Consider the following 24493-nt stretch of genomic DNA (forward strand, 5'->3'; position numbering starts at 1 on the left):
TTGTCCTTACAGTGCCCTAAATTTGGAAGAGGGAGGCAGTGGGCAGCTTTGTGATTCAGGCCTCATGTCAGGGCTGCTATTAGTACACGTTGGTGTCTGTGAGGGTTTCAATAAGGCGGCCACCTCAGGGCTGGGGGAGAGTCCCAGGGCTGCAGTCCATCCTCCACTCACCCAGGACTGTCGGTCAGGGCACGTCCTGCACCACCGTACTTGGTGGTCCTCATGGTTGTGGCTCTATTAACACGACTAAGAGGTTCTGAACTTACAAAGGCCAAAACCATGATCTCATGCTGAAGGAAAATTCATTTTCTTTTCATTCTCCTCCGTGAGCACTTGCAAGTGCTTTGCACCTAGCAGGTTCACAAATATCTCACTCAGTTATCCCCGTTTTATATTTTAATAATTAATCATATGGATTTTGAACATGTTTTTAGATTCCACTGCCCTCCCCCACCTTTATATAAGTGAATCACGAACACATTAGAATCACTTCTGGAGCTTTAAAAACAGAAAACAAAAACAAAATACAGGACACACAAAAAAAACCCTGCTGGAAAGTTCCCACAAGCAACTAAGTAAATCAGTATCTGTGGGGATAAGACTGGGACCTCATTAGGTTCCAAAGAATCTAGTAAAACTTAAAAATACAAAAGAAAAAGTTTAAATTTCCTGAGGTGACTCTGACGTGCAGCCAGAAAGGAGAACCACTGCTCAGGCTCGTTCTTAGTATATAAAATTCAGCTGGTAAAGGCTTTAGTTTCTACAAAGAGAGGAAGAGATCTGCTAGCATCCTGCATTGGGGCAATTTAGGAAGATCATCAAAGGCCTTTCTATGCCAATTAGCCCTGGTAAAGGCAATTCCTCACCTGTCAAGGAAGCTGATAAACACCAGTCACAGTCCGCTAGCTCAGCTGTGGCTCATTTCACTGACCCTTAGCAACAGATGCTGCTCGCCTCCTAAAGAAATCCCCACCTCCTGGCCAATCAGGCTGTTTCCACGTTGCTTCTTAAGGCTGCGTGAAACTCACAACCGCCCAGCGTTCTGGGAGAGGGCTGCGCTGCTGGGAGGTACTGCGCTCCCCCGATCTATGGATTGTTTTCCCTTGACTAAAGGACATCAAATTCATTACTAAGTTGTTTTAGTTTTGTCACTTTACAGTTTTGGTGAGGAGGTGGGTCCTGAAGACAGCTGCTGGAGATGCCGGGAGGCTCCCGGACTCAGGTGAAGTTAGCCTCGGAGCCCTTCGGGTTCGCTGCCTCTTTGACGCTCTCTGGGATCCCGTTATTTTGCCTTCTGAGCTCTTCGAGTTTGTTTGTCCAGACCCTTCCGGGTGGAAGACTGGGATGTAAGAAACTCCAGACCTAATGGGCGACAGCATTTGGATTTGTGGCCGACCTCATCTACAAGGTAAGCGCCTTGGGGAGGTCCTGACGGGCCTAAGGAACTGCAGAGGCAGCCAGAAACAGTAAATCTGGTTGAATTAGGATTATTTCAACAAGGGAAAATAATGGGTACCTGTCAATCTAAAGGAAGCAAGATAGCAGCTGTTAGGAGACTCACAAAGCCTCAAGGTAAGTCCAAAGTATAAACCGTTGGGGGACTTGGGGCATTAAATTAAGACGAGAAATATCAGGCTCTTTTCACCAACGGCACACCAAGATCTTAAGTAGGCGGAATTCGAAATATTTAAAGCCATTAGAGTGTCCACCACTATAAAGAAATCTCAGAAAAAAATAATAGATCTATTACTAATGGGTATCTTGGAAGCCAGCACTACAAAATTGGTGGGCAAAGCTGTTAGAGCTCTGGCCACCTAAGACTCCTCTGCTAGGGTAAGTTGGTCACCGAGTGGGTTAGATTGACACTAGGTCACCTACCAACCTCAAGAAATTTTCCATGTAACAAGGTATACTGTAAAACACCACGCAGTTTGGCTTTGAGAGACCCAAGGTGTAGCTAAAGAAGTGGAGTTCTCAAGTCTCAGAGAACTGAGCTCCCCACCTTCCAGCACACCTGCCTAATTTATATCTAAGAACTGCGGTCCTGGAGGCTGTAAATACATAAATGGCAAAATCTTACTAAGGCAACCTAGAATTACAATGGCTGTTATGGGGAACCTTCCCACTGGACAAGATCGTTTAAGAAGGGCTAATTGAAAGCAAGGGTTCCCAAACAGAATGGGATACCTGTTTAATTTTTTTCTTTTTTAAAAAAATTTAAATTGAAGTATAATTGACATAACATATTAGTTTCAGGTGTACAACATAATGATTCAATATTTGTATCCATTGCAAAATGATCACCACAATAAGTCCAGTTAACACCTGTCACCATACATAGTTACAAACTTTTTTTCATGTGATGAAACATTTTAAGATTTACTCTTAACAACTTTCAAATATACAACACAGTGTTGTTATTGTCACCATGCTGTATGTACATCATATCCCCATGACTTATTTTATAACTGGAAGTCTGTACCTTTTGACTCCCTTCACCCATTTCACCTCCTCTCCACCCCTATCCCCACATATTGCAATTACCAATCTGTTCTCTGTATCTATGAGGGGTTGTGTTTTTGTTTTGTTTTTTTACATTCCCCACATAAGTGAGATTATAATGGTTTGGTTTCTCTGTCTGACTTATTTCACTCAGCATAATGCTCTCAAGGTCCATCTATCTTGCTGCAAATTGCAAGATTTAATTCTAAAGAAATACCACGATTTCTTTATCCATTCATCCATTGAGGGATGCTTAGGTTGTTTCCATAACTTGGCTATTGTAAATAATGCTGCAATGAACATGGGGGTGTGTATATCTTTTCAATTTAGTGTTTTTGTTTTCTTCAGATATAGACCCAGATATAGACTCAGAAATGGGATTGCTGGATCATATGGTAGTTTTATTTTTAATTTTTTCAGGAACCTTCATACTGTTTTCTATAGTGGCTGCATCTATTTACATTCTCATCAACAGTGAACAAGGGTTCCCTTTTTCTCCACATTCTCGGCAACACTTGTTATTTCTTGTCTTTTTGATGATAGCCATTCTAACAGATGTGAGGTGGTATCTCATTGTGGTTTTGATTTGCCTTTCCCTGATGATTAGTGATGCTGAGCATCTTTTCATGTACCTGTTGGCCATCTGTATGTCTTCTTTTTTTTTTTTTTAATTTATTTATTTATTTATTTTTAGCTGTGTTGGATCTTCGTTTCTGTGCAAGGGCTTTCTCCAGTTGCGGCAAGCGGTGGCCACTCTTCATCGCGGTGCGCGGGCCTCTCACTGTCGTGGCCTCTCCCGTTGTGGAGCACAGGCTCCAGACGCGCAGGCTCAGTAGTTGTGGCTCACAGGTCTAGCCGCTCCGCAGCATGTGGGATCCTCCCGGACCGGGGCACGAACCCATGTCCCCTGCATTGGCAGGCGGATTCTTAACCACTGCACCACCAGGGAAGCCCCTGTATGTCTTCTTTGAAAAAATGTCCAGATCCTCTGCTCATTTTCTCATCAGATTATTTCATTTTTTGCTATTGAGTTGTATGAGTTCTTGATATATTTTGGATATTAATCCCTTATCAGAAACATGATTTGCAAATAATTTCTCACATTTGGTAGGTTGCCTTTTCATTTTGTTGATGGTTTCCTTTGCTGTGCAGAAGTTTTTTAATTTGATGTAGTTCAACTTTTTTATTTTTGCTTTTGTGGCCTTTGCTTTTGGTATCAAATCCAAAAAAATCATCACCAAGACTAATGTCAAGGAGATTACCCACTGTGTTTTCTTCTAGGAGTTTTATGGTTTCAGGTCTAATGTTCAAGTATTTAATCCATTTTGAGTTAAATTTTGTGTGGTATAAGATAGTGGTCCAGTTTCATTCTTTTGCATGTGGTTGTCCAGTTTTCCCAATAACATTTATTGAAGATACTGTCCTTTCCCTGTTGCATGTTCTTGGCTCCTTTGTCATAAATTAATTGACCATAGAGGTGTAGGTTTATTTCTGGGTTCTCTATTAGGTTCCATTGATCTATGTATCTATTTTTATGGCAGTATCATACTGTTTTGATTACTATCACTTTGTAATATAGTTTTAAATCAGAACACATGATGCCTCCAGATTAGTTTTTCTTAAGATTCCTTTGGCTCTTTGGGGTCTTTTGTGGTTCCACACAAATTTTAGGATTGCTTGTTCTATTTCTGTGAAAAGTGCCATGGATATGGATTGCATTGAATCTGTAGATTGCTTTGGTTATATGAGCATTTTAACAATATTAATTCTTTCAATCCATGAGCACAGTATGTCTCTCCATTTATTTGTGTCTTTTCAAGGTACTATCTTAACTGAGTTTAACACAACAGAGAGCTTCAGAAATCTTGCAAATGAAGTGCTCTTAGTTCTATTTCTGTGTTGGTCAAGGAGAACACTCTTAAGTGGACAGGGTAGAATGCTGTAAGGCCATGGGTTTTGGACTCAGCTGGGGTTAAATACACGGCCATTGAAATAATCTTCTCAGGCAGTTGAGGGGATTAAACATGCTGATAGGTGTAAGGTGCTTAGACACAGTGCCTGGCACATAGTAAATGCACAGTAATGCTGCTATTTATTATTACATTTTAGAAAGTTCAGTTTGGGATATCACAGAGAATGGATTTTAAGTAGAGAATGGACTATCTGGTGATGCCATGCAGTACAGTTGGCGACCCCATTCCAGTTAGGCTGGCCCTGTGCTTATTACTCACAGGTGAAAAAGATAAAGGAGGAACTTCTGCTACTCTCCATGGGTTTATGCTGAGGGCTTTTGTTCTGGTAGTGGTGGTGGGTTGCAATATCAACCCCACTTTCTCCCAACTCCCCCTTAGGATTATTGTGTATCGATCATATTATAAGATACAGGAGGGAGTCCTCAGAGCCTCTGGCCTTCTCTCCATCAGATGCCAACAGGGCCCCAGAGAGGAAGGATTCCAATCCCACCTCTGCTGTGCTGGATCATCAGCCTCTGGGCTCATTCCCTTCATAGTCAAGGCTCTCTGACACTACCAGTCACAGCTGCAAACATTTCTGAGCTGCCAGGAGGAGGCTGTGATCAGAGGCCATAGTGCAGGTTGGATCTATATTCAATCAACCAAGACCCTGCCCTAAAACTTTAAAAATACAGTTAAGATTTTCACCATCCTCAACTTATAGTTAAACGTATTTAATGTTTTACTCATCAGTTGAACTGACTGATCCATCTCCAGATATTGTCACCTAACTGAACTTGTACAGTTTGTCACAGTATCCTTAGAAGGAAAAGACATCGACTCAAAAGGTTAAAGACGTGGGAATTCCCTAGTGGTCCAGTGGTTGGAACTCAGTGCTTTCACTGCCTGGCCCAGGTTCAATCCCTGGTCAGGGAACTAAGATCCAGCAAGCCACGTGGTGCAGCCAAAAAAAAAGAAAAAAATTTTTTGCTTAATTTACATGTGGGATGATTTAAAAATTCTGTAATCCCTTCAAAATTGGGAAAGGTAAACTAATTTGGTAATTGACCCAAATAATTTTGTGGTGGGATTGACTTTATGGTGATTCCACTTATCTGTATTTACTAGAGAATATGAAAGTTTCCCAAATGCTACTGAATAAATAAAGTTGCATCAAAGACAACAACAACAACAAAGATTCTACCAACTGTAGAATTTTATAACTCTTGAACACTAGTGCATGCTTCTACTTAGGTGGGTTTTACTTCTCTGAGAAAGCAGTAAGTTTAAAGTGTTTTGTGTATGTGTTTATATATATATATGCATTAGTTATAAAGCAATTCTATATTCCAGTACTTTATTCCTCTTTAGGCCAGAGTTTTTCAATTTGCAAGTCTCAACCCATGTATGGGTAAGAATTTCATTATTTGTGTGAAATAGAATAAAAGAGAAAAGTGTCAGAGAATATCACATATGGTAAGAGTAGGTGTTTTGTGAAACTTTAGTTTCAGCCATGTGCACATATGGACTAGATCATGATGGAAAATGTATTACTCTGGGTTGTGGTGAAAATATTTTGAAAATCAGTGGCTTAGCTCTCAGCATTTTTACTTTTGTGAAGAAGCTGTAACATTCTTTTTAACTGACACTGATTCCTACAAAATATCTGGCCAGAATAAATGTCTAGCCAAAATGCGTCATTTCAACTTTCTGTCTAAAACCTCTAAAAATTTCCCTTTCAGCATATGGTTGATGGTATTTGTTATCCTGGAATATTCTTTCCTTTCTGTTGTTGATTTGTTTGATTCTTGGAAATTTCCTGGGAGGCTGAGTCCTATACCAGTTCTGTAAAAAAATGTCAGATTGCCTAGAAAATGAGTAAACTCCACGACATAATGCCTTTGTCTAGTGTTTACATTTTACATATATTTTTTCTTTATATTTATGAGTATTGAGTATTTTACTAGAGGAATGTAAAATGTCCGTTTAATTTAAGAATCCATGCTTCTGGGACTTCCCTGGTGATCCAGTGGTTAAGACTCTGTGCTCCCAAAGCAGGGGGCCCAGGTTCGATCCCTGGTCAGGGAACTAGATCCCGCATGCCGCAACAAAAAGATCCTGCGTGTCGCAGTGAAGATCCCACGTGCGGCAGCCAAGACCCAGCGCAGCCAAATAAATAAACTAAAAAAAAAAAAAAAAGAATCCATGCTTCTAATACCTCCTGAAACTATTGCAGATGGCCAATTTCCATTGCTTTTACAATCAAAACTGATTCCTAATCAATCATATCAGTTCTAATCTTAAAAAAAAAAAAAGTTACTGGCTAAAATATTAGATTTTGTTTTTCTTTTCTCCCCTTATTTATTCAAAGGAATAAATTTATTCCAATTTCAGTTGAAATAAGAATGATTCACTCACAAATATTTATTATTTATTTATTGAATGATCACCAGCACAAGGCGCACTGTTCTAGATTACAGCACTGAACAACATGCACAAAAACCTGGCCCTTTGTGGAATTTTCAATACAAGGCGGAGGCAACTGGATATGGTCAAACAAACAAAAAACCTGCAAGTTAATAGCTGGTGCTCACATTAAGTGTTCTCCCAGTCAGACTCCTAATAGATGACTAGATTTCAGGTTAGGAATTATTAATACTGACTAGGAAAACATCAAAGGATGATGAGATCACCACTTAGTGTCTGAAATAAAAAATAAATAAAGCTGAATTTTTTGCTTATTTTAGTAACTATGAGCTATGCCCATTAGGCCCAGGCTCCTTAGCAGAGCAGACTGCTGACCTTAAACGCAGGGTTTCCTAGAAGCTAGAAGTTGAGGAGTGGGCAGACTTTGTGAGCTATAAATAGGATGATGTCATCCATAGCAAGAGTCTTCTGGGTGAGGTTGGTGTTGGTTGGCTGGCTCTCAGAGGCCTGTTTTTTGGAGTGACAGCCCCTTCAAGCTAAGGTCCCCTGTCACCCAAAGACTAGTGACACAAACCCACAAGTCTTTGAGCATCTCTCTGTTTTCTAGACCAATAAAACCATCAATAAATTCCTTTCTGCTTCAAAGGGCCAGGGTTGGGTTCTGTTACTTACAGCTAAAAACTTGATGGATACAGAAATCAGTACCAGAAGTGGTTGCAGGCAACAGACTTTGAAGAAAATTAGGGGACATTTGGGACTGGTTATCTGCCCTAGTTAAAGGCTGAGGGCAGGGAAAATCCACTCTGTATTAAGGGATGTGAATTTGGCATACCACGACATGCAGTGGCAAAACAGCTAAAATATCACAAATTATTCCCGGGAATGAAGTACCCATTGAAGAGGTTGCTGCTATGGAATAGTATGAAACACATGAGGATTTCAAAAGGGTGAGTTGACTATAGCACTAGAGAGCTTAAAGAGAAAGACAAGCTCAGATGTTTATACTTTTAGCTCAAGGCATAGGCTGAAAATCAGGGATTTGTATGAAAGCTAAAGGAATCCCTTGTCTTTCTGAGCCATGAGGCTGAAAATCAAATGCAGAGTTAAAAAAATTTTTTTTTAATTTAATTTTTATCTTATATTAGAGTATAGTTGATTTACAATATTGTGTTAGTTTCAGGAGTACAGCAAAGTGATTTAGTTATACATATATATATACATGTATATATATATGTATATATATCTCCATTCTTTATCAGATTCTTTTCCCATGTAGGTTATTACAGAATACTGAGTAGAGTTCCCTGTGCTATACAGTAGGTCCTTGTTGATTATCTCTTTTATATATAGTAGTGTGTATATGTTAATCCCAAACTCCTAATTTATCCCTACCCACCCCCTTCCCCTTTGGTAACCATAAGTTTGTTTTCTAAGTCTGTGAGTGTGTTTCTGTTTTGTAAATAAGTTCATTTGTATCATTTTTTTTTAGATTCCACGTATGAATGATATCATTTGATATTTGTCTTTCTCTGTCTGACTTACTTTGTATGATAATCTGTGGGTCCATCCATGTTGCCGCAAATAGCATTATTTCATTCTTTTTTTATGGCTGAGTAATATTCCATTGTATATATGTACCACATCTTCTTTATCCATTGCTCTGTTGATGGACATTTAGGTTGCTTCCATGTCTTGGCTATTGTAAATAGTGCTGCAATGAACATTGGGGTGCATGTATCTTTTCAAAGTATGGTTTTCTCCAGATATATGCCTAGGAGTGGGATTGCTAGATCATATGGTAGCTCTATTTTTAGTTATTTAAGGAACCTCCATACTGTTTTCCACAGTGGCTGTACCAATTTACATTCGCACCAAAACTGTAGGATGGTTCCCTTTTCTCCATGCCCTCTCCAGCATTTATTGTTTGTAGACTTTTTGATGATGGCCATTCTGACTGGTGTGAGTTTATATCTCATTGTAGTTTTGATTTGCATTTCTCTAATAATTAGTGTTGTTGAGCATCTTTTCATGTGCTTTTTGGCCATGTGTATGTCTTCTTTGGAGAAATGTCTATTTAGGTCGTCTGCCCATTTTTTGATTCAGTTGTTTGTTTTTTTGATATAGAGCTGCATGAGCTGTTTGTATATTTTGGAGATTAATCCCTTGTCAGTCGCTTGGTTTGCAAATATTTTCTCCCATTCTGTGGATTGTCTTTTTGTTTTGTTTATGGTTTCCTTTGCTGTGCAAAAGCTTTTAAGTTTCATTAGGTACCATTTGTTGATTTTTGGTTTTATTTTCATTACTCTAGGAGGTGGATCCAAAAAGATATTGCTGCGATTTATGTCAGAGTGTTCTGCCTCTGTTTTCCTCTAAGAGTATTATAGTATCTGGTCTTACATTTAGGTCTTTAATCTATTTTTTCTTTTTATCCTGGAGTATATTTGATTTACAATGTTGTGTTAGTTTCAGGTGTACAGCAAAGTGATTTAGTTATACATATATATATATATATATATATATATATATATCCTCCATTCTTTATCAGATTCTTTTCCCATATAGGTTATTACAGAGTATTGAGTAGAGTTCCCTGTTCTATACAGTAGGTACTTGTTGATTATCTATTTTATATATAGTAGTGTGTATATGTTAATCCCAAACTCCTAATTTATCCCTCCCTCCCACCTTTACCCTTTGGTAACCATAAGTTTGTTTTCTAAGTCTGTGAGTCTGTTTCTGTTTTGTAAATAAGTTCATTTGTATCATTTTTTAGATTCCACATATAAGTGATATCATATGATATTTGTATTTCTCTGTCTGACTTTGTATGATAATCTCTAGGTCCATCCATGTTGCTGCAAATGGCATTAGTTCATTCTTTTTTATGGCTGAGTAATATTCCATTGTATACATGTATCACATCTTCTTTATCCATTGCTCTGTTGATGGACATTTAGGTTGCTTCCATGTCTTGGCTATCGTAAATAGTGCTGTAATGAACATTGCATGTATCTTTTCTAAGTATGATTTTCTCTGGATATATGCCCAGGAGTGGGATTGCTGGATCATATGGTAGCTCTGTTTTTAGTTTTTTAAGGAAACTCCATACTGTTTTCCATAGTGGCTGTACCAACTTACATTCCCACTAACAGCGTAGGAGGGTTCCCTTTTCATTTTGAGTTTATTTTTGTGTATGGTGTTAGGGAGTGTTCTAATTTCATTCTTTTACATGTAGCTGTCCAGTTTTCCCAGCACCAGTTATTGAAGAGGCTTTTTTTTTCTCCATTGTATATTCTTGCCTCCTTTGTCATAGATTAATTGACAGTAGGTGCGTGGGTTTATCTCTGGGCTTTTTATCCTGTTCCATTGATCTATATTTGTTTTTGTGCCAAACTCTGGCACAAAAACAGGAGTTTGATCCCACAGTTTACTGAATGACATTATCCATTGAGTTCATAGCCATTTTAGATCTTTTATGGAAAAGTTAAGGTGTTGATCGAAAAAGAGTTGAATCCCTGATAATTGGGATGGAGACACATGGAAGAAACTGGATTCCCTTGAATCCCCACCCTTTTAAAATCTTTAGTGAGGCAGCCCCTATGTCCCTTGCTTGAAGACCCTGAAATGCCCCTATCTGTGAGGGATCAGCCTTGTAAAAGAATGCTCATTCTTGCATTCCAACCCTCCCTTCTATTGTCCCATCCCAACATGCCCTAGGGAGTGAATTAAAATTCAATCCAAGAGGAGAAGGCTTAGACAATAAAAAAACTACAATATTTTTCTTTTTCATGCAAATTCTAAAGAATATATGTGGAGGTAGAATATGTGTGTGGGTACTAGGCTAAGTAGGGAAAATCATAATTATTAGTCAAGTTGAATGCATTAATGCACTTTAAAAAAATTTTATTTATTTATTTTTGGCTGTGTTGGGTCTTCATTGCTGCCTGCGGGCTTTCTCTAATTGCAGTGAGCGGGGGCTACTCTTTGCTGTGGTGTGGGGGCTTCTCATTGCGGTGGCTTGTTGCAGAGCACGGGCTCTAGGCATGCCAGCTTCAGTAGTTGTGGCACACGGGCTTAGTTACTCTACAGCATGTGGGATCTTCCTGGACCAGGGTTCGAACCTGTGTCTCCTGCATTGGCAGATGGATTCTTAACCACTGCGCCACCAGGAAGTCCCTGCACTTTTGTTTTTAATTAATACACTTGATTTTTGATTCAGTGTGCTGTTTCAGCATCTGGGAATGTTCTAATTGACTCCATGGTTGGGTATTTGGAACCCAGACTCAATGACTCATGATGAATAAAGTTGAGGTGCTTGAAATATCTTGGTATAATAGAAAGAAATCCAAAGACTTTGTGAGATACATATGTTGAATGAATGAATCATGTACAATTCACCAACTTACCACCACCCAAATCTGTCCCCCAAGATAGTGTGGGTGTCAGAAAATACTCCTCAGTGAGGCCTTACGAAATCATTGGTGCATCTGTCAGGATTGGTTTTGGCTATAATAGGAACCTACTCAGAGAAGCAAACAAGGGGTTTATCTGCCTCAGGCATAAAAAGGTCTGAGTAGGACATTTAGAGCTGGTATGTCAGCTCAGTGATGCCATCAGGGAAGCAGGCTCCTTCTGTTTCCTTACTCTATTGTCTGTGGTTTTCACCCTCATGTTTGCAAGATGGTTGCTGCATCTCCAGACATTGTGCCCTCATTCCAGTAAGGAAGCTTACCCCAGGGACTTCTACCTACTTATACTCATTGTCTAGATAGAACTGTCACATAGCCATGCATGGCTGCAATGGAGATTATGTCACTCAGTAATTCACTTTCCAAGGACCATAGGAAGATGGAGGTGAGGGCGTTGGAATGGTTGTTGAATGAGTCAGTCTGTAGAATCTGTAACAATTGATGAGAATGCAAGTGGGAGATGTTGTAGTAGAAACATGCTGATTTCAGTGATGGTGGATCCTGGGGCAGCAGGGGTGGGGTCAGGTAGCGGCAATGTGAGAGGCCAGGTGGATGTGGCTACCAGAATCAACAGCAGAGCCAGTGCATTAATTACAATGGTCTGACCTACAGAGATCTTTAGTGTTGCCTAACTGTGGGATCCTTAAGACCAAAATAGATGGTCAAAGATGCAACCTGATTTTTATTATTTAAAAACCTCTGTTAGTAAACAAAGGCCTGACTTAAGTCATCACAATATAGTCATGGCCCCTGACCCAATCTCAGGTCTAGATCAGACCAAGAATGCAGGAGAAGTCAAGTGTCTAGGGAAACGGCCCTGCGATAACATCACGAATACTTGCTAAGGATCTTCCTTCCTCTAAGTCTTCCCCAAAGGACCCAAAGCCACTCACCAGGCCATTTCCCAGGTGTCCTGAGAAATAACCAGACCTTCTGGGGATTAACAGAGATGCTCGGTCTGCGTCAACATGATTTCCCAGAGACCCAGAACTCCACTGTGAATGCATCAGAGTGAAGGCATTTCTGCTATACTGAGGGGATAGCCCTGACGACCAGTAGAGTAAGGGAATCATCCCAGGGAGCAGATTTTCTGAACAACTTGTCTCTTCCATTTTGCCAGGAGGTAGAGATGTTTGATATAGAAATCCATGCTGATTCATAGACAGTGGCTAGTATCTTAACTAAATGATCAGATTTGGAAACAGCATGATTGGAGAAGGGGCCATGAGGAGGTCTGGGAGAGAGGTATGGCCAGAGTTGTTCTTGAAATGCATTCAGAGAGTGAGAATGTTTGTGTCCTGTGTGAATGTTCAGCTAAAATTCCTCAGTGCTTTGAATAATGAGGTGCTCTAGGTGACCTCTCTATGGATATCAATCAGCCTTTGTTTCCAGCTACCCAGTACTTGTTTACTGTATTCATGAACAAAGTGGCCATGGTGGCCAGGATGGGGGTCTATGTGTGCTCTACAATGTGGCTTTCCCCTCACTGCAGCTGACCTGACCTGACCATCCACCTATCCTGACAGGCTACTAGTCTGCAGCAATGACCACGTAGGTACACACCAGCGGACGCCAGCCTGTGCCTGGTAGAAGGTTGATTACATTTGTCCCTCTCCTAAAAGAGATGAGGCAGCAATTTGTCCTCCCTGAAGGTGACACATTCTGGAATTGGACTTGCTTTGTCATCCAAAATTCTGCCACCACCATCTTTCAGGGACTCGCTAGATGGCTTTCACTGTTACGCTATCCCTTACGACACTTGCTTCTGATCAAGAAACTCACTTTATAGTGAATTCCCTGGACTTAATGTAAATACCCCTCACCCTGAAACAGCTGGCCTTTTGGCGAGATAAGTCTGTGAGGGTGGAGTCCTGTTCTGCAAGATGTAGTACATATAGTATATACTGTGAACCAGTGACCATGGCTTTAATAGAAGGATCTGGGAACCAAAGTGCAAGGGAGAATGGCACTTCTCAGTTAATACCTAGTGACTCAAACATCTTTGCTTGCATTCCTTGTGATTCTGAGCTTTGCTGGTTTAGAGGGAAGCAAAGGAGGACTGCTTCTATGAGGGGAACATAGTGATGATTCCAGTGGTTTGAAAGGGGAGGATTACAATATTGGCTGAGTGAATACAGAGTTGGTGCTATACAGTGGGGGATGGGAGAAGTATGACGGGAACCTTGTAATATTGAGTGTTCATGGTAAATTTAATGGAAGACATCTGCAATCTTAGGCCACTAAAGGCACAGATGGAAATGAAGGTTTAGACCATCCCACTGAGTAAAGGCCTCTAATGCACTAGGGTGAGGGCTGAAGTCAGAGGAACATGGAATAAGTAATGGAAGAGAGAAATGAAACATATCAGCCATGGCCTCATGATTAATTGCAGAAAGGGCAATGGTTACAGCCTGTACATTTTTCTTTGCTGTCTTATGCATTTATTTGCATATTCTACTTAGCTTTCTCCTTTCCCTTTACCACATTACTATATATAGTCTGTGTTGATAGTGACTGACTTTACAATTTAGTTCACAGATCAGAGCACATCCAGATAACGTCGTCATGGAGCTGGGGGAGGAATGGACATCATTCAAGCTCCTGGCCTTGCAGCTGGATGTAGTATATTAGGGGGATGTCATCTCACTGCTGATTGAAGGACCAACTAAATTTATTTAAATTGTGTGTAAATTCCACATTTTCAGATAATCAGAACAGATAATTGGATCAGTAGATAATTGGTATTTTATTTCCAAAACAGTCAAGAAGGTGCTAAGCATAAAGCTTGTCAAATGCAAGAAAGATGCTGAATATGCAACTGTCAGTGAATTCTAAGAAATGTATTTAATTACATTCTCTTTTCTTCTTCAAAGGAGAAAAAATCAGTTATTCCATGTGGCCAATATTACTTCATTGAGGATTTAAATATATAGGTAATAAAATACAGAATCTCTTAAGTGTCCCAATTTATTCTAAAGTATTAATATCAAGTAATCCTGATCATTACATAAACACAGGTTTACCAAATCTTTGATTTTATAGATTAACAAATTAAGTTAAATTAAAAAGAAATGTACAGACACCATTTTCACTGTTACAACACAGGGACAAACTACCACACACATAAACACACAAAAAAATCAGAAGTATATTTTATGCCAGAGTTACTTTCTGTCCAGGTCGAAACACTGTTCCACTTTGATTTTTTCTCTTCTTTGGATTTTGAAAGCTTTCATACCTTAAAAAAAAAATGTGCAGTAACATTTAATACATGTAAATGCTAAACTTATAAAACAAAAAACAATGGTTTGTTTCCAAACAGAATTTTTTAAGAAACAAAAGAGAAATAGCTGGAAAAAAATATTTGCAAGAAATTAAAGGAAGTTCTTACACGTAAAATTTTTGAAGTTGAACACTCTAATAGAAAAAGAGAACAAAGGGGATGAATAGACAAGTTAGAAAAGATAAAATACAAATGGCAATGATTAATATAAAAACATAACCTCTGTATTTTAATCGAAGAAATGTAAAATTTTAAGATATAACTTTTGTCCAATTAAATTGGCCAAGTTTAGAGAAATACTACAATATTTAACAGTAGGGTGTGGTGAAGCTGGTACTATTATAATTATATTGCTGTTGCAAAATACATTGGTATGTATGGAAGACAATTTGGCAATAGATTTCAAAAGCATTAAAAAATGTGAGTACACTGTGGTGCAACAATTCTACTTCTATCCCAGTGAAATAAGTAAGGATATGTGCAAACATTCAGGTATAAGAATGTTCATTATCACATTGCCTATAGTGAAAACGTGGATGCAACTTAAATGTCCAAAAATTGGATGTTATGGTATATCTATATTATAAAATGACATTAAAAACAAAGTAGTAATGTATTTAAAATGTGGAAGAATATTAAAGATGTATGTACGGATGAAAGGGGGACTGCTCTACAGCAATATGTGCAGAGTGTCTTATTTTAGTAAGAGAAAACATATAAGCATACAAATAAATATGCTTTGGGAGGTAGTGGGGTTAAGGGAAATTTCTGGGGGTTTTTTCCCTTCTCTGTTTTCTGATTTTTCTGCAATGAGTACATATTATGTTGAAGGGGGGGCAGAATATGCCACCCCCAAAATGAACCACTTTGGCATGTGGATTATTTTGAGCTGAAAGGAATGAAGACCTTTCAAGCAGACTCAGGAAAAGCCTTTTACCTCTCCCTTAACTGCCTAAAAGAATTTCGCTAGGGGGCCTGCACCAGAAAGAGAGCTATTACCAGAGAGAACTTTTTTTTTTTTTAATCTGCATGGCAAACATCTGCTCTTCTCATCTGCTGTGAATTGCCTTCTTCCCCTCTGAAGCCCCAGGCCCCTATCCCTTTCCTTAGCTCAGGACAGTATACAAGCCTCAACTGGAGACTGCCTTTAAGTCTCATTCTTATGGGGTTCCTGTATGTATGAAATTAGTTTTTCACCTGGTAACATCTTATGTCAATTAATTATTAGATTAGCCAAAGAACCTAGAAGGGAGGAAGGGAAAATTTTTCTATCCCTACAATTTGGTACGCATGGGGGGCTCCACTGGCTGGACACCACTTGCTCTGGGGTTGCAGGTGGGAGATCCTGGGACCTCTGACAAGAGCTGGCAGATGCTAAGAATCCTTCAGGTCAATCTCCTGGAAGTGGTGAGAGTCCATTTCTAAATTTAGATTAGCAGGAGAAAAACACTTGTGTAAACTAGTTCCTTAGGTATAGTGACTCTGGAAAACATCTGTTCTGAGTACTTTTGTTTTCTATTGATCCAATTCCTCCATGGTTACTGTTTTCTTTTGTCTCTAGCTTTTGTGTCACTTTTCATAAGGAGGAAAACCATAGCGTAGAAATGCAGGCATCGGTCCTTTGAGCCTGTTGTTCGGGCCAGCCTCACAGACTGGTGAGTTCACAGTTCTAATGGACCTGCATCTGTTTAGACAAACTTTGCTGTGGGTCTCCTATATTTAAAAAACGGGTGAGGTTCCCTCTCGTCTTGTTCTGTCTTGAGAGCTTGGCTTCATGACCAGTGAAAATATTCTCTCTGGCTTAACCAGAGAGAAGCCAGCCAGAAGATGCAAGTATCAGCTTGTAACTGGTGGGCAGCCAAATAGACTCAGGATCTGAGACATGAAGTGACAAGCAGCATTCTTTTTTTTTTTTTTTTTTTAATATATAGATCTTTATTGGAGTATAATTGCTTCACAATACTGTGTTAGTTTTTCTATTGTATAACAAAGTGAATCAGTCATATGCATACATGTGTCCCCATATCCCCTCCCTCTTGCGTCTCCCTCCCACCCTCCCTATCCCACCCCTCTAGGTCATTGCAAAGCACCGAGCTGATCTCCCTGTGCTATGAGGCTGCTTCCCACTAGCTAGCTATTTTACATTCGATAGTGTATATATGTCCATGCCACTCTCTCACTTCTTCCCAGCTTCCCCCTCCCCTCCCTGTGCCCTCAAGTCCATTCTCTATGTCTCCGTCTTTATTCCTGCCCTGCCACTAGGTTCATCAGTACGATTTCATTTTTTTTAGATTCCATATATATGCACTGGCATACAGTATTTTCCTCTTTCTGACTTACTTCACTCTGTATGACAGACCCTAGGTCCATCCACCTCACTACAAATAACAATTTCATTTCTTTTTATGGCTGAGTAATATTCCATTGTATATATGTGCCACATCTTCTTTATCCATTCATCTGTCAATGGACATTTAGGTTGCTTCCATGTTCTGGCTATTGTAAATAGTGCAACAAGCAGCATTCTTTTTGTCCAACTGTGCCAGTTCTTCGGAAGTTTGTCTTAAGGTGTCCCAGCCCATAAGGGGCCTTTGTTGTCTCAACCTTCATTGTCTTGTTAGGACAATGGGAAAAGTCCCATTCCAGTAACGCCTGCCCAGTGTCAGAGATGAGCAGGTCTGCGACTAGAGGCATCACCCATTCTGGTGGGAATTCCGTTTTCACTATACCATTCTTACTACCTGTGACAATGAAGGTTTTTGCTTTCTTTGGCTAATTCTGGGAGTAAACTTTGTGGATCTTGTGAAAGCTACATCTTTTGCACTCTTTTGGGACACTTCTTGTGTTCATGGTTAAGCCATAAAAAGGCTTATGGTTTTGAGTCACCTTTAAGATTAATATAAGACCATATTTGTCAGTGGCCAGAGAATGGATCCTTTGAACTGGAAAAACTTCTATTTTTGAGAAAAAAAGTGAGCGAGCTCCCATGCTAAACAACTGTATTTCCATCAACAACTGTCTTTCCATCAACCGATGGAAAGACAAAATTAAAAAGAGGACACAGAGGAGTACAACAGCCAGCCTTGGGGACTCCCTTAACAGAAAGAACAGAAATTAGACTCAAAAGAAAAAGTCCACATTCCATGTAAATCCCCCTTCTCAAAATCTGGCCCTGTCTACCTGTTTGTTTTTTTTTTTTTTTTTATAAGTTTATTTATTTATGGCTGTGTTGGGTCTTCGTTTCTGTGTGAGGACTTTCTCCAGTTGCGGCGAGTGGGGGCCACTCTTCATCACGGTGCGCGGGCCTCTCACTGTCGCGGCCTCTCCCGTTGCGGAGCACAGGTTCCAGACGCACAGGCTCAGTAGTTGTGGCTCACGGGCTTAGCTGCTCCACGGCATGTGGGATCATCCCAGACCAGGGCTCGAACCTGTGTCCCCTGCATTGGCAGGCAGATTCCTAACCACTGCGCCACCTGGGAAGCCCTGTTTACCTGTTTTAACTTCCCTTTCCTTACAAGATTTACAGAGAGCGCTCTGGCCTGACTCCCAGGCAAGGGGTATACAGCTTACTTGTGTAGATGCTAAAAGCCAGGAAGTGAATTTAGAAGAATCACCCAGGATGGGTGGTAAGGCTAGCACTGCTGTCCTTTGCAACTCCTCTGACTTTCCAGGGCCCTATAATCAGGCTCTGCCACCTTCGGGCCTTGCTATGCAGCATCCTTTGTGTATGTAGCCTGGACCGCCACTGCAAAGAATTCATGTTCCGTGGATAGCAGCAGATCCAATAAATCATAAAGCCCTTTTACCTGCACTTTCAGAACATACTACCGAATTTAAAGAGGAGTTAGAAAGATTAGTGGTTATCTACAACCCCGCTCACAGGGACCTTGACTGGCTGCTAAGGGGTATTCTGCCCACCTGTGATTACAGTGCAGCCATCAGACAAGCCAGATGGCACCTGGGGAAAACCCCCCTCACAGGGTAAACAGATGACCAGAATTTCTTTCAGGTTCTCCTATAAATAATCAGGAAGTGGATCAGCTCAAGGGCAATGTTCAGGGGCTGATAGAAGCAATAGTAGAGGCTTTTCCCCCTAAGGTGAATTGATCCAAGGTTGAATTATACATGCAGAAAAAAGGAAAGCATCTGAAGTCCTTTGAATGCTTTATCCAAAAATTTTAAAGGCATACTGCATTAAACCCTGAAGCTTTAGAACATAGGAATCTTTTCTTTAAAAAATTATATTGAAGTATAGTGGATTTACAATGTTGTATTAATTTCTTCTGTACAGCAAAGTGACTCAGTTATATATATTCATTTTCATATTCTTTTCTATTACTGTTTGTCACAGAATATTGAATATAGTTCCCTGTGCTATATAGTAGGACCTTGTTTATCCATCCTATATAAAATAGTTTGCCTCTGCTAATCCCAAACTCCCATCCCTTCTCTCCTCTACCCCGCCTTCCTCTTGGCAACGACAGTTCTGTTCTCTATTATCTGTGAGTCTGTTTTTGTTTTGTAGATACGTTTATGTTGATTTGTATCGTATTTTAGATGCCACATATAAGTGCTATCATATGGTATTTGTGTTTCTCTTTCTGACTTTGCTTAGTATGATAATTTCTAGGTCCATCCATGTTGCTGCAAATGGCATTATTTCATTCTTTTTTATGGCTAAGTAATATTCCATTGTATTTATATACCACAACTTCTTTATCCATTCATCTGTCAATGAACATTTAGGTTGTTTCCATGTCTTGGCTATTGTAAATAGTGCTACTGTGAACATAGGGGTGCATGTAGCTTTTCAAATTATAGTTTTGTCCGGGTATATGCCCAGGAGTGGGATTGCTGGATATGGCAACTCTATTTTTAGTTTTCTGAGGAACCTCCATATTGTTTTCCATAGTGGCTGCACCAATTTAAATTCCCAGCAACAGTGTAAGAGGGTTCCCTTTTCTCCACACCCTCTCCAGCATTTGCTATTTGTAGACTTTTTAATGATGGCCATTCTGACTGGTGTGAGGTGGTACCTCATTGTAGTTTTGTAATTAGTGACATTGAGCATCTTTTCATGTGCCTATTGGCCATCTGTATATCTTCTTTGCAGTAATGTCTATTTAGGTCTTCTGCCCATTTTTCAACTGGGTTGTTTTTTTGTTATTGAGTTCTATGAGCTATTTGTATATTTTGGATACTAACCCCTTGTCTGTCACATTGTTTGCAAATATTTTCTCCCATTCCATAGGTTGTGTTTTTGTTTTGTTTATGGTTTCCTTTGCTGTGCAAAAGCTTGTAAGTTTGATTAGGTCCCATTTGTTTATTTTTGTTTTTATTTCTATTGCCTTGGGAGACTGACCTAAGAAAATATTGCTACAATTTATGTAGTAATATTTTATGTCAGAGAATGTTTTCCTGTGCTCTCTTCTATGAGTTTTATGGTGTCATGTCTGATGTTTAAGTCTTTAAGCCATTTCGAGTCTATTTTTGTGCATGGTGTGAGGGAGTGTTCTAACTTCATTGATTTACATGCAGCTGTCCAACTTTCCCAGCACCATTTGCTGAAGACACTGTCTTTTTCCTGTTTTATAGTCTTGCCTCCTTTGTTGAAGATTAATTGACCATAGGTGTGTGGGTTTTTTCTGAGCTTTCTATTCTGTTCCATTGATCCATATGTCTGTTTTTGTGGCAGTATCACACTGTGGAAGTATCATGTTACTGTAGCTTTGTAGTATTGTCTGAAGTCTGGAAGGGTTATGCATCCTGCCTTGTTCTTTTTCCTCAGGATTGCTTTGGCAATTTTATGGTTCCATATAAATTTTAGGATTATTTGTTCTAGTTCTGTGACAAATGTCATGGGTAATTTGATAGGGATCACATTAAATCTGTAGATTGCTTTGGGTAGTGTTGCCATTTTAACAATATTAATTTTTCCAATCCAAGAGAGTGGGATATCTTTCCACTTCTTTGAATCCTCTTTAATTTCCTTTATTAATGTTTTGTAGTTCTCAGTATATAAGTCTTTCATCTCCTTGGTCAGGATTACTCCTAAGTATTTTATTTACTTTTTGATGTGATTTTAAAAGGGATTGTTTATTTACATCCCCTTTCTGATATTTCATTGTTAGTGTAAAGAAATGCAACCAATTTCTGTATGTTAATCTTGTATCCTGCACTTTGCTGAATTTGTTTATCAGTTCTAGTAGTTTCTGTGTGGAGTCTTTAGGGTTTTCTATATATAGTATCATGTAATCTGCATATAAATGACAATTTTACTGCTTCCCTACCAATTTGAATACCTTTTGTTTTTCTTGTTTGATTGCTGTGGCCAGGACTTCCAGTACTATGTTGAAGAGAAGTGGTGAGAGTGGGCCATAAGACATTCCAGATTTTAGCAGGAAGGCTTTCAGCTTTTCACTGTTGAGTATAATATTGGCTTTGGGTTTGTCATAAGTAGCTTTTATTATGTTGAGATATGTTCCCTCTATACCCACTTTCTTATGGGTTTTTATCATGAATGGACATTAAATTTTATCAAATGTTATCAGATTTTTTCTTCATCTATTGCGATAATCATGTTTTTGTCCTTTTGTTGATGTGGTGTATCACAATGATTGATTTGCATATGTTGAACCATCCTTGTGACCCTGGGATGAATCCAAATTGGTTGTGGTGTATGACCTTTTTTTATGTGTTGCTGGATTCGGTTTGCTAATGTTTTGTTGAGAATTTTTGTGTCTATATTCATCAAACATATTGGCCATATTTCTTTTTTGGTTATGTCTTTGTCTGGTTTTGGTATCAGGGTGATGGTGGTTTCATAGAATGTCTTTGGGAGTGTTCCTTCCTCTTACATCTTTTGGAAGAGTTTGAGAAGGATCGGTATAAGTTCTCTGCATGTTTGGTACAATTCCCCAGTGAAGCCATCTGGTCCCGGACTCTTGTTTGTAGGGAGGTTTTTTTTTTTATTATTACAGATTCTATTTCATTTCTAGTGATTGGTCTGATCAGTTATCTATTTCTTCTTGATTCAGTTTTGGTGTGCTGTATGTTTCTAAAAATTTGTCCATTTCTTACAGGTTGTCATATTTGTTGGCATATAATTGTTCATAGTATTCTCTTATTTTTTTTTATATTTCTGTGGTATCAGCTGTGATTTCTTCTCTTTCATTTCTTATTTTATTTGGGTCTTCTCTCTTCTTGGTGAGCCTGGCCAGAGGTCTGTCAATTTTGTTTATGCTTTCAAAGAACCAGCTCTTGGTTTTATTGATTTTTTTTCTATTTTTTTTTTTAAATCTCCATCTTATTTATTTCCTCTCTTATCTTTATTATCTCCTTCCTTCTGCTGACTTTAGGTTTTGTCTGTTCTTTTTCTAATTCTTTTAGGTGGTGGGTTAAGTTGTTTATGTGAGATTTTTGTTTCTTAAAGAAGCCTGTATCGCTAAGAACTTCCCTCTAAGAACTGCTTTTGCTGCATCCCACTGATTTTGTATGGTTGTGTTTTCATTGTCATTTGCCTCAAAGTATTTAATTTCTTCTTTGATTTCATTGTTGACCCATTGGTTTTTAGTAGCATAGTGTTTATTCTGCATGTAATATTTTTTCTCGTTTCTTTTTCTGTGGTTGACTTCTGGTTTCATGCCATTATGATCAGGAAAGACGCTTGAAGTAATGTCTATATTCTTAAATTTGAGACTTGTTTTGTGCCCCAGTATGTAGTCAACCCTAGAGAATATTCTGTGTGCATTTGAAAAGAATGTGTATTTTGGGGTTTTTTTTTGGATGTTATGTCCTGAAGATATCAACTAAGTCTAAATGTTCTATTATATCATTTAGGATCTCTGTTCCTTTATTGATTTTTTGTCTTGAAGATCTGTCCACTGATGTGAGTGGGGTGCTAAAGCCTCCTACTATTACTATGTTCCTGTCAGTTTCTCCCTTTATATCTGTTAGTGTTTGTTTTATGTATTTGGATGCTCCTATATTAGGTGAATATAGGTTGACAAGCGTAATATCTTCTCCTTGTATTGATCCTTTTATCATTAGTGTCCTTCCTTATCTTTCTTTATAGCCTTGTTTTAAAGTCCATTTTGTCTGATGTGAGTACTGCGAACCCTGTTTCCTTGTCATTTCTGTTTGCACGAAATACCTTTTTACATCCCCTTACTTTCATTTTTCTTAGATTCCACATAAAAGCAATATAATATGATTTGTCTTTCTGTCTTACTTCACTCAGTATGACAATCTCTAGGTCCATCCATGTTGTTGCAAATGCCATTATTTCATTCTTTTTTATGGCTGAGTAATATTCCATTGTATATATGTACCACATCTTCTTTATCCATTCATCTGTTGATGGACATTTAGGTTGTTTCCATGTCTTGGCTATTGTAAATAGTGCTGCAATGGACATTGGGGTGCAGGTACTCTTTCAGACAATGTTTTTCTCCAGATATATGCCCAGTAGTGGGATTGCTGGGTCGTATGGTAGTTCTATTTTTAGTTTTTTAAGGAACCTCCATACTGTTCTCCATAGTGGCTGTATCAATTTACATTCCCACCAACAGTGCAAGAGGGTTCCCTTTTCTCCATACCCTCTCCAGCATTTATTGTTTGTAGATTTGCTGATGATAGCCATTTTGACTGGTGTGAGGTGATACCTCATGGTAGTTTTGATTTGCATTTCTGTAATAATTAGCGATGTTGAACATCTTTTCATGTGCCTCTTGGCCATCTCTTTGTCTTCACTGGAGAAATGTCTATTTAGGTCTTCTGCCCATTTTTTGATTGGGTTGTTTGTTTTGATGATATTAAGCCATATGAGTGTTAGTAAATTTTGGAGACTAATCCCTTGTTGGTCCCATTCTGTGTGTTGTCTTTTTGTTTTGCTTATGGTTTCCTTTGCTGTGCAAAAGCTTTTGAGTTTAATTAGGTCCCACTTGTTTATTTTTGTTTTTATTTTCATTACTCTGGGAGATAGATTGAAAAAGATATTGCAGTGATTTATGTCAGAGAGTATTCTATGTTTTCCTCTAAGAGATTTATAGTGTCTTGTCTTACATTTAGGTCTTTAATCCATTTTGAGTTTACTTTTGTGTATGGTGTTAGGGAGTGCTCTAATTTCATTCTTTTACATGTAGCTGTCCAGTTTTCCCAGCACCATTTATTGAAGAGGCTGTGTTTCCTCCATTGTATAGTCTTGCCCCCTTTATCATAGATTAATTGACCATAGGTGCATGGGTTTATTTCTGGACTTTCTATCCTGTTCTATTGATCTATATGTCTGTTTTAGTGCCAGTACCAAACTGTTTTGATGACTGTAGCTTTGTAGTACAGTCTGAAGTCAGGGAGCCTGATTCCTCCAGCTCCATTTTTCTTAAGATTGCTTTGGTTATTCGGGGTCTTTTGTATCTCTGTACAAATTTTAAGACTTTTTGTTCTAGTTCTGTGAAAAATGGCATTGGTAGTTTGATAGGGATTGCATTGAATCTGTAGATTGCCTTGGGTAGAACGGTCATTTTGACAATATTGATTCTTCCAATCCAAGAACATGGTATATCTTTCCATCTGTTTGTTTCATCTTTGATTTCTTTCATCAGTGTCTTATAGTTTTCAGAGTACAGGTCTTTTGTCTCCTTAGGTAGTTTTATTTCTAGGTATTTTATTCTTTTTGATGCGATGGTAAATGGGATTGTTTAACAACAAAAGATCAGAAAGAGAAATTCAATAGAGTATAGAAATGCAATATAGGGACTTCCCTGGTGGTGCAGTGGTTAAGAATCCGCCTGCCAATGCAGGGGACACGGGTTCAATCCTTGGTCCAGGAAATCCCACATGCCATGGAGCAATGAAGCCCA

General features: G+C 38.9%; 1 protein-coding gene across 3 annotated transcripts in view; it reads right to left on the bottom strand.

Annotated features, from left to right (window-relative positions):
- Positions 1–14077: 14077 nt before the first annotated feature.
- PEX1 (peroxisomal biogenesis factor 1) overlaps positions 14078–24493 on the bottom strand; it is a 72361-nt gene continuing 61945 nt past the window's right edge. For all 3 annotated transcript variants that reach the window (XM_036864413.1, XM_036864411.1, XM_036864410.1), the window contains one exon: positions 14078–14588. In XM_036864413.1, coding sequence (XP_036720308.1) covers positions 14504–14588 — 85 coding nt within the window. In that variant the 3' untranslated portion in view covers positions 14078–14503. The remainder of the gene's footprint in view (positions 14589–24493) is intronic.

Source organism: Balaenoptera musculus, chromosome 9 (genome assembly GCF_009873245.2).
Source record: "Balaenoptera musculus isolate JJ_BM4_2016_0621 chromosome 9, mBalMus1.pri.v3, whole genome shotgun sequence".
Lineage (NCBI taxonomy): Eukaryota > Metazoa > Chordata > Mammalia > Artiodactyla > Balaenopteridae > Balaenoptera > Balaenoptera musculus.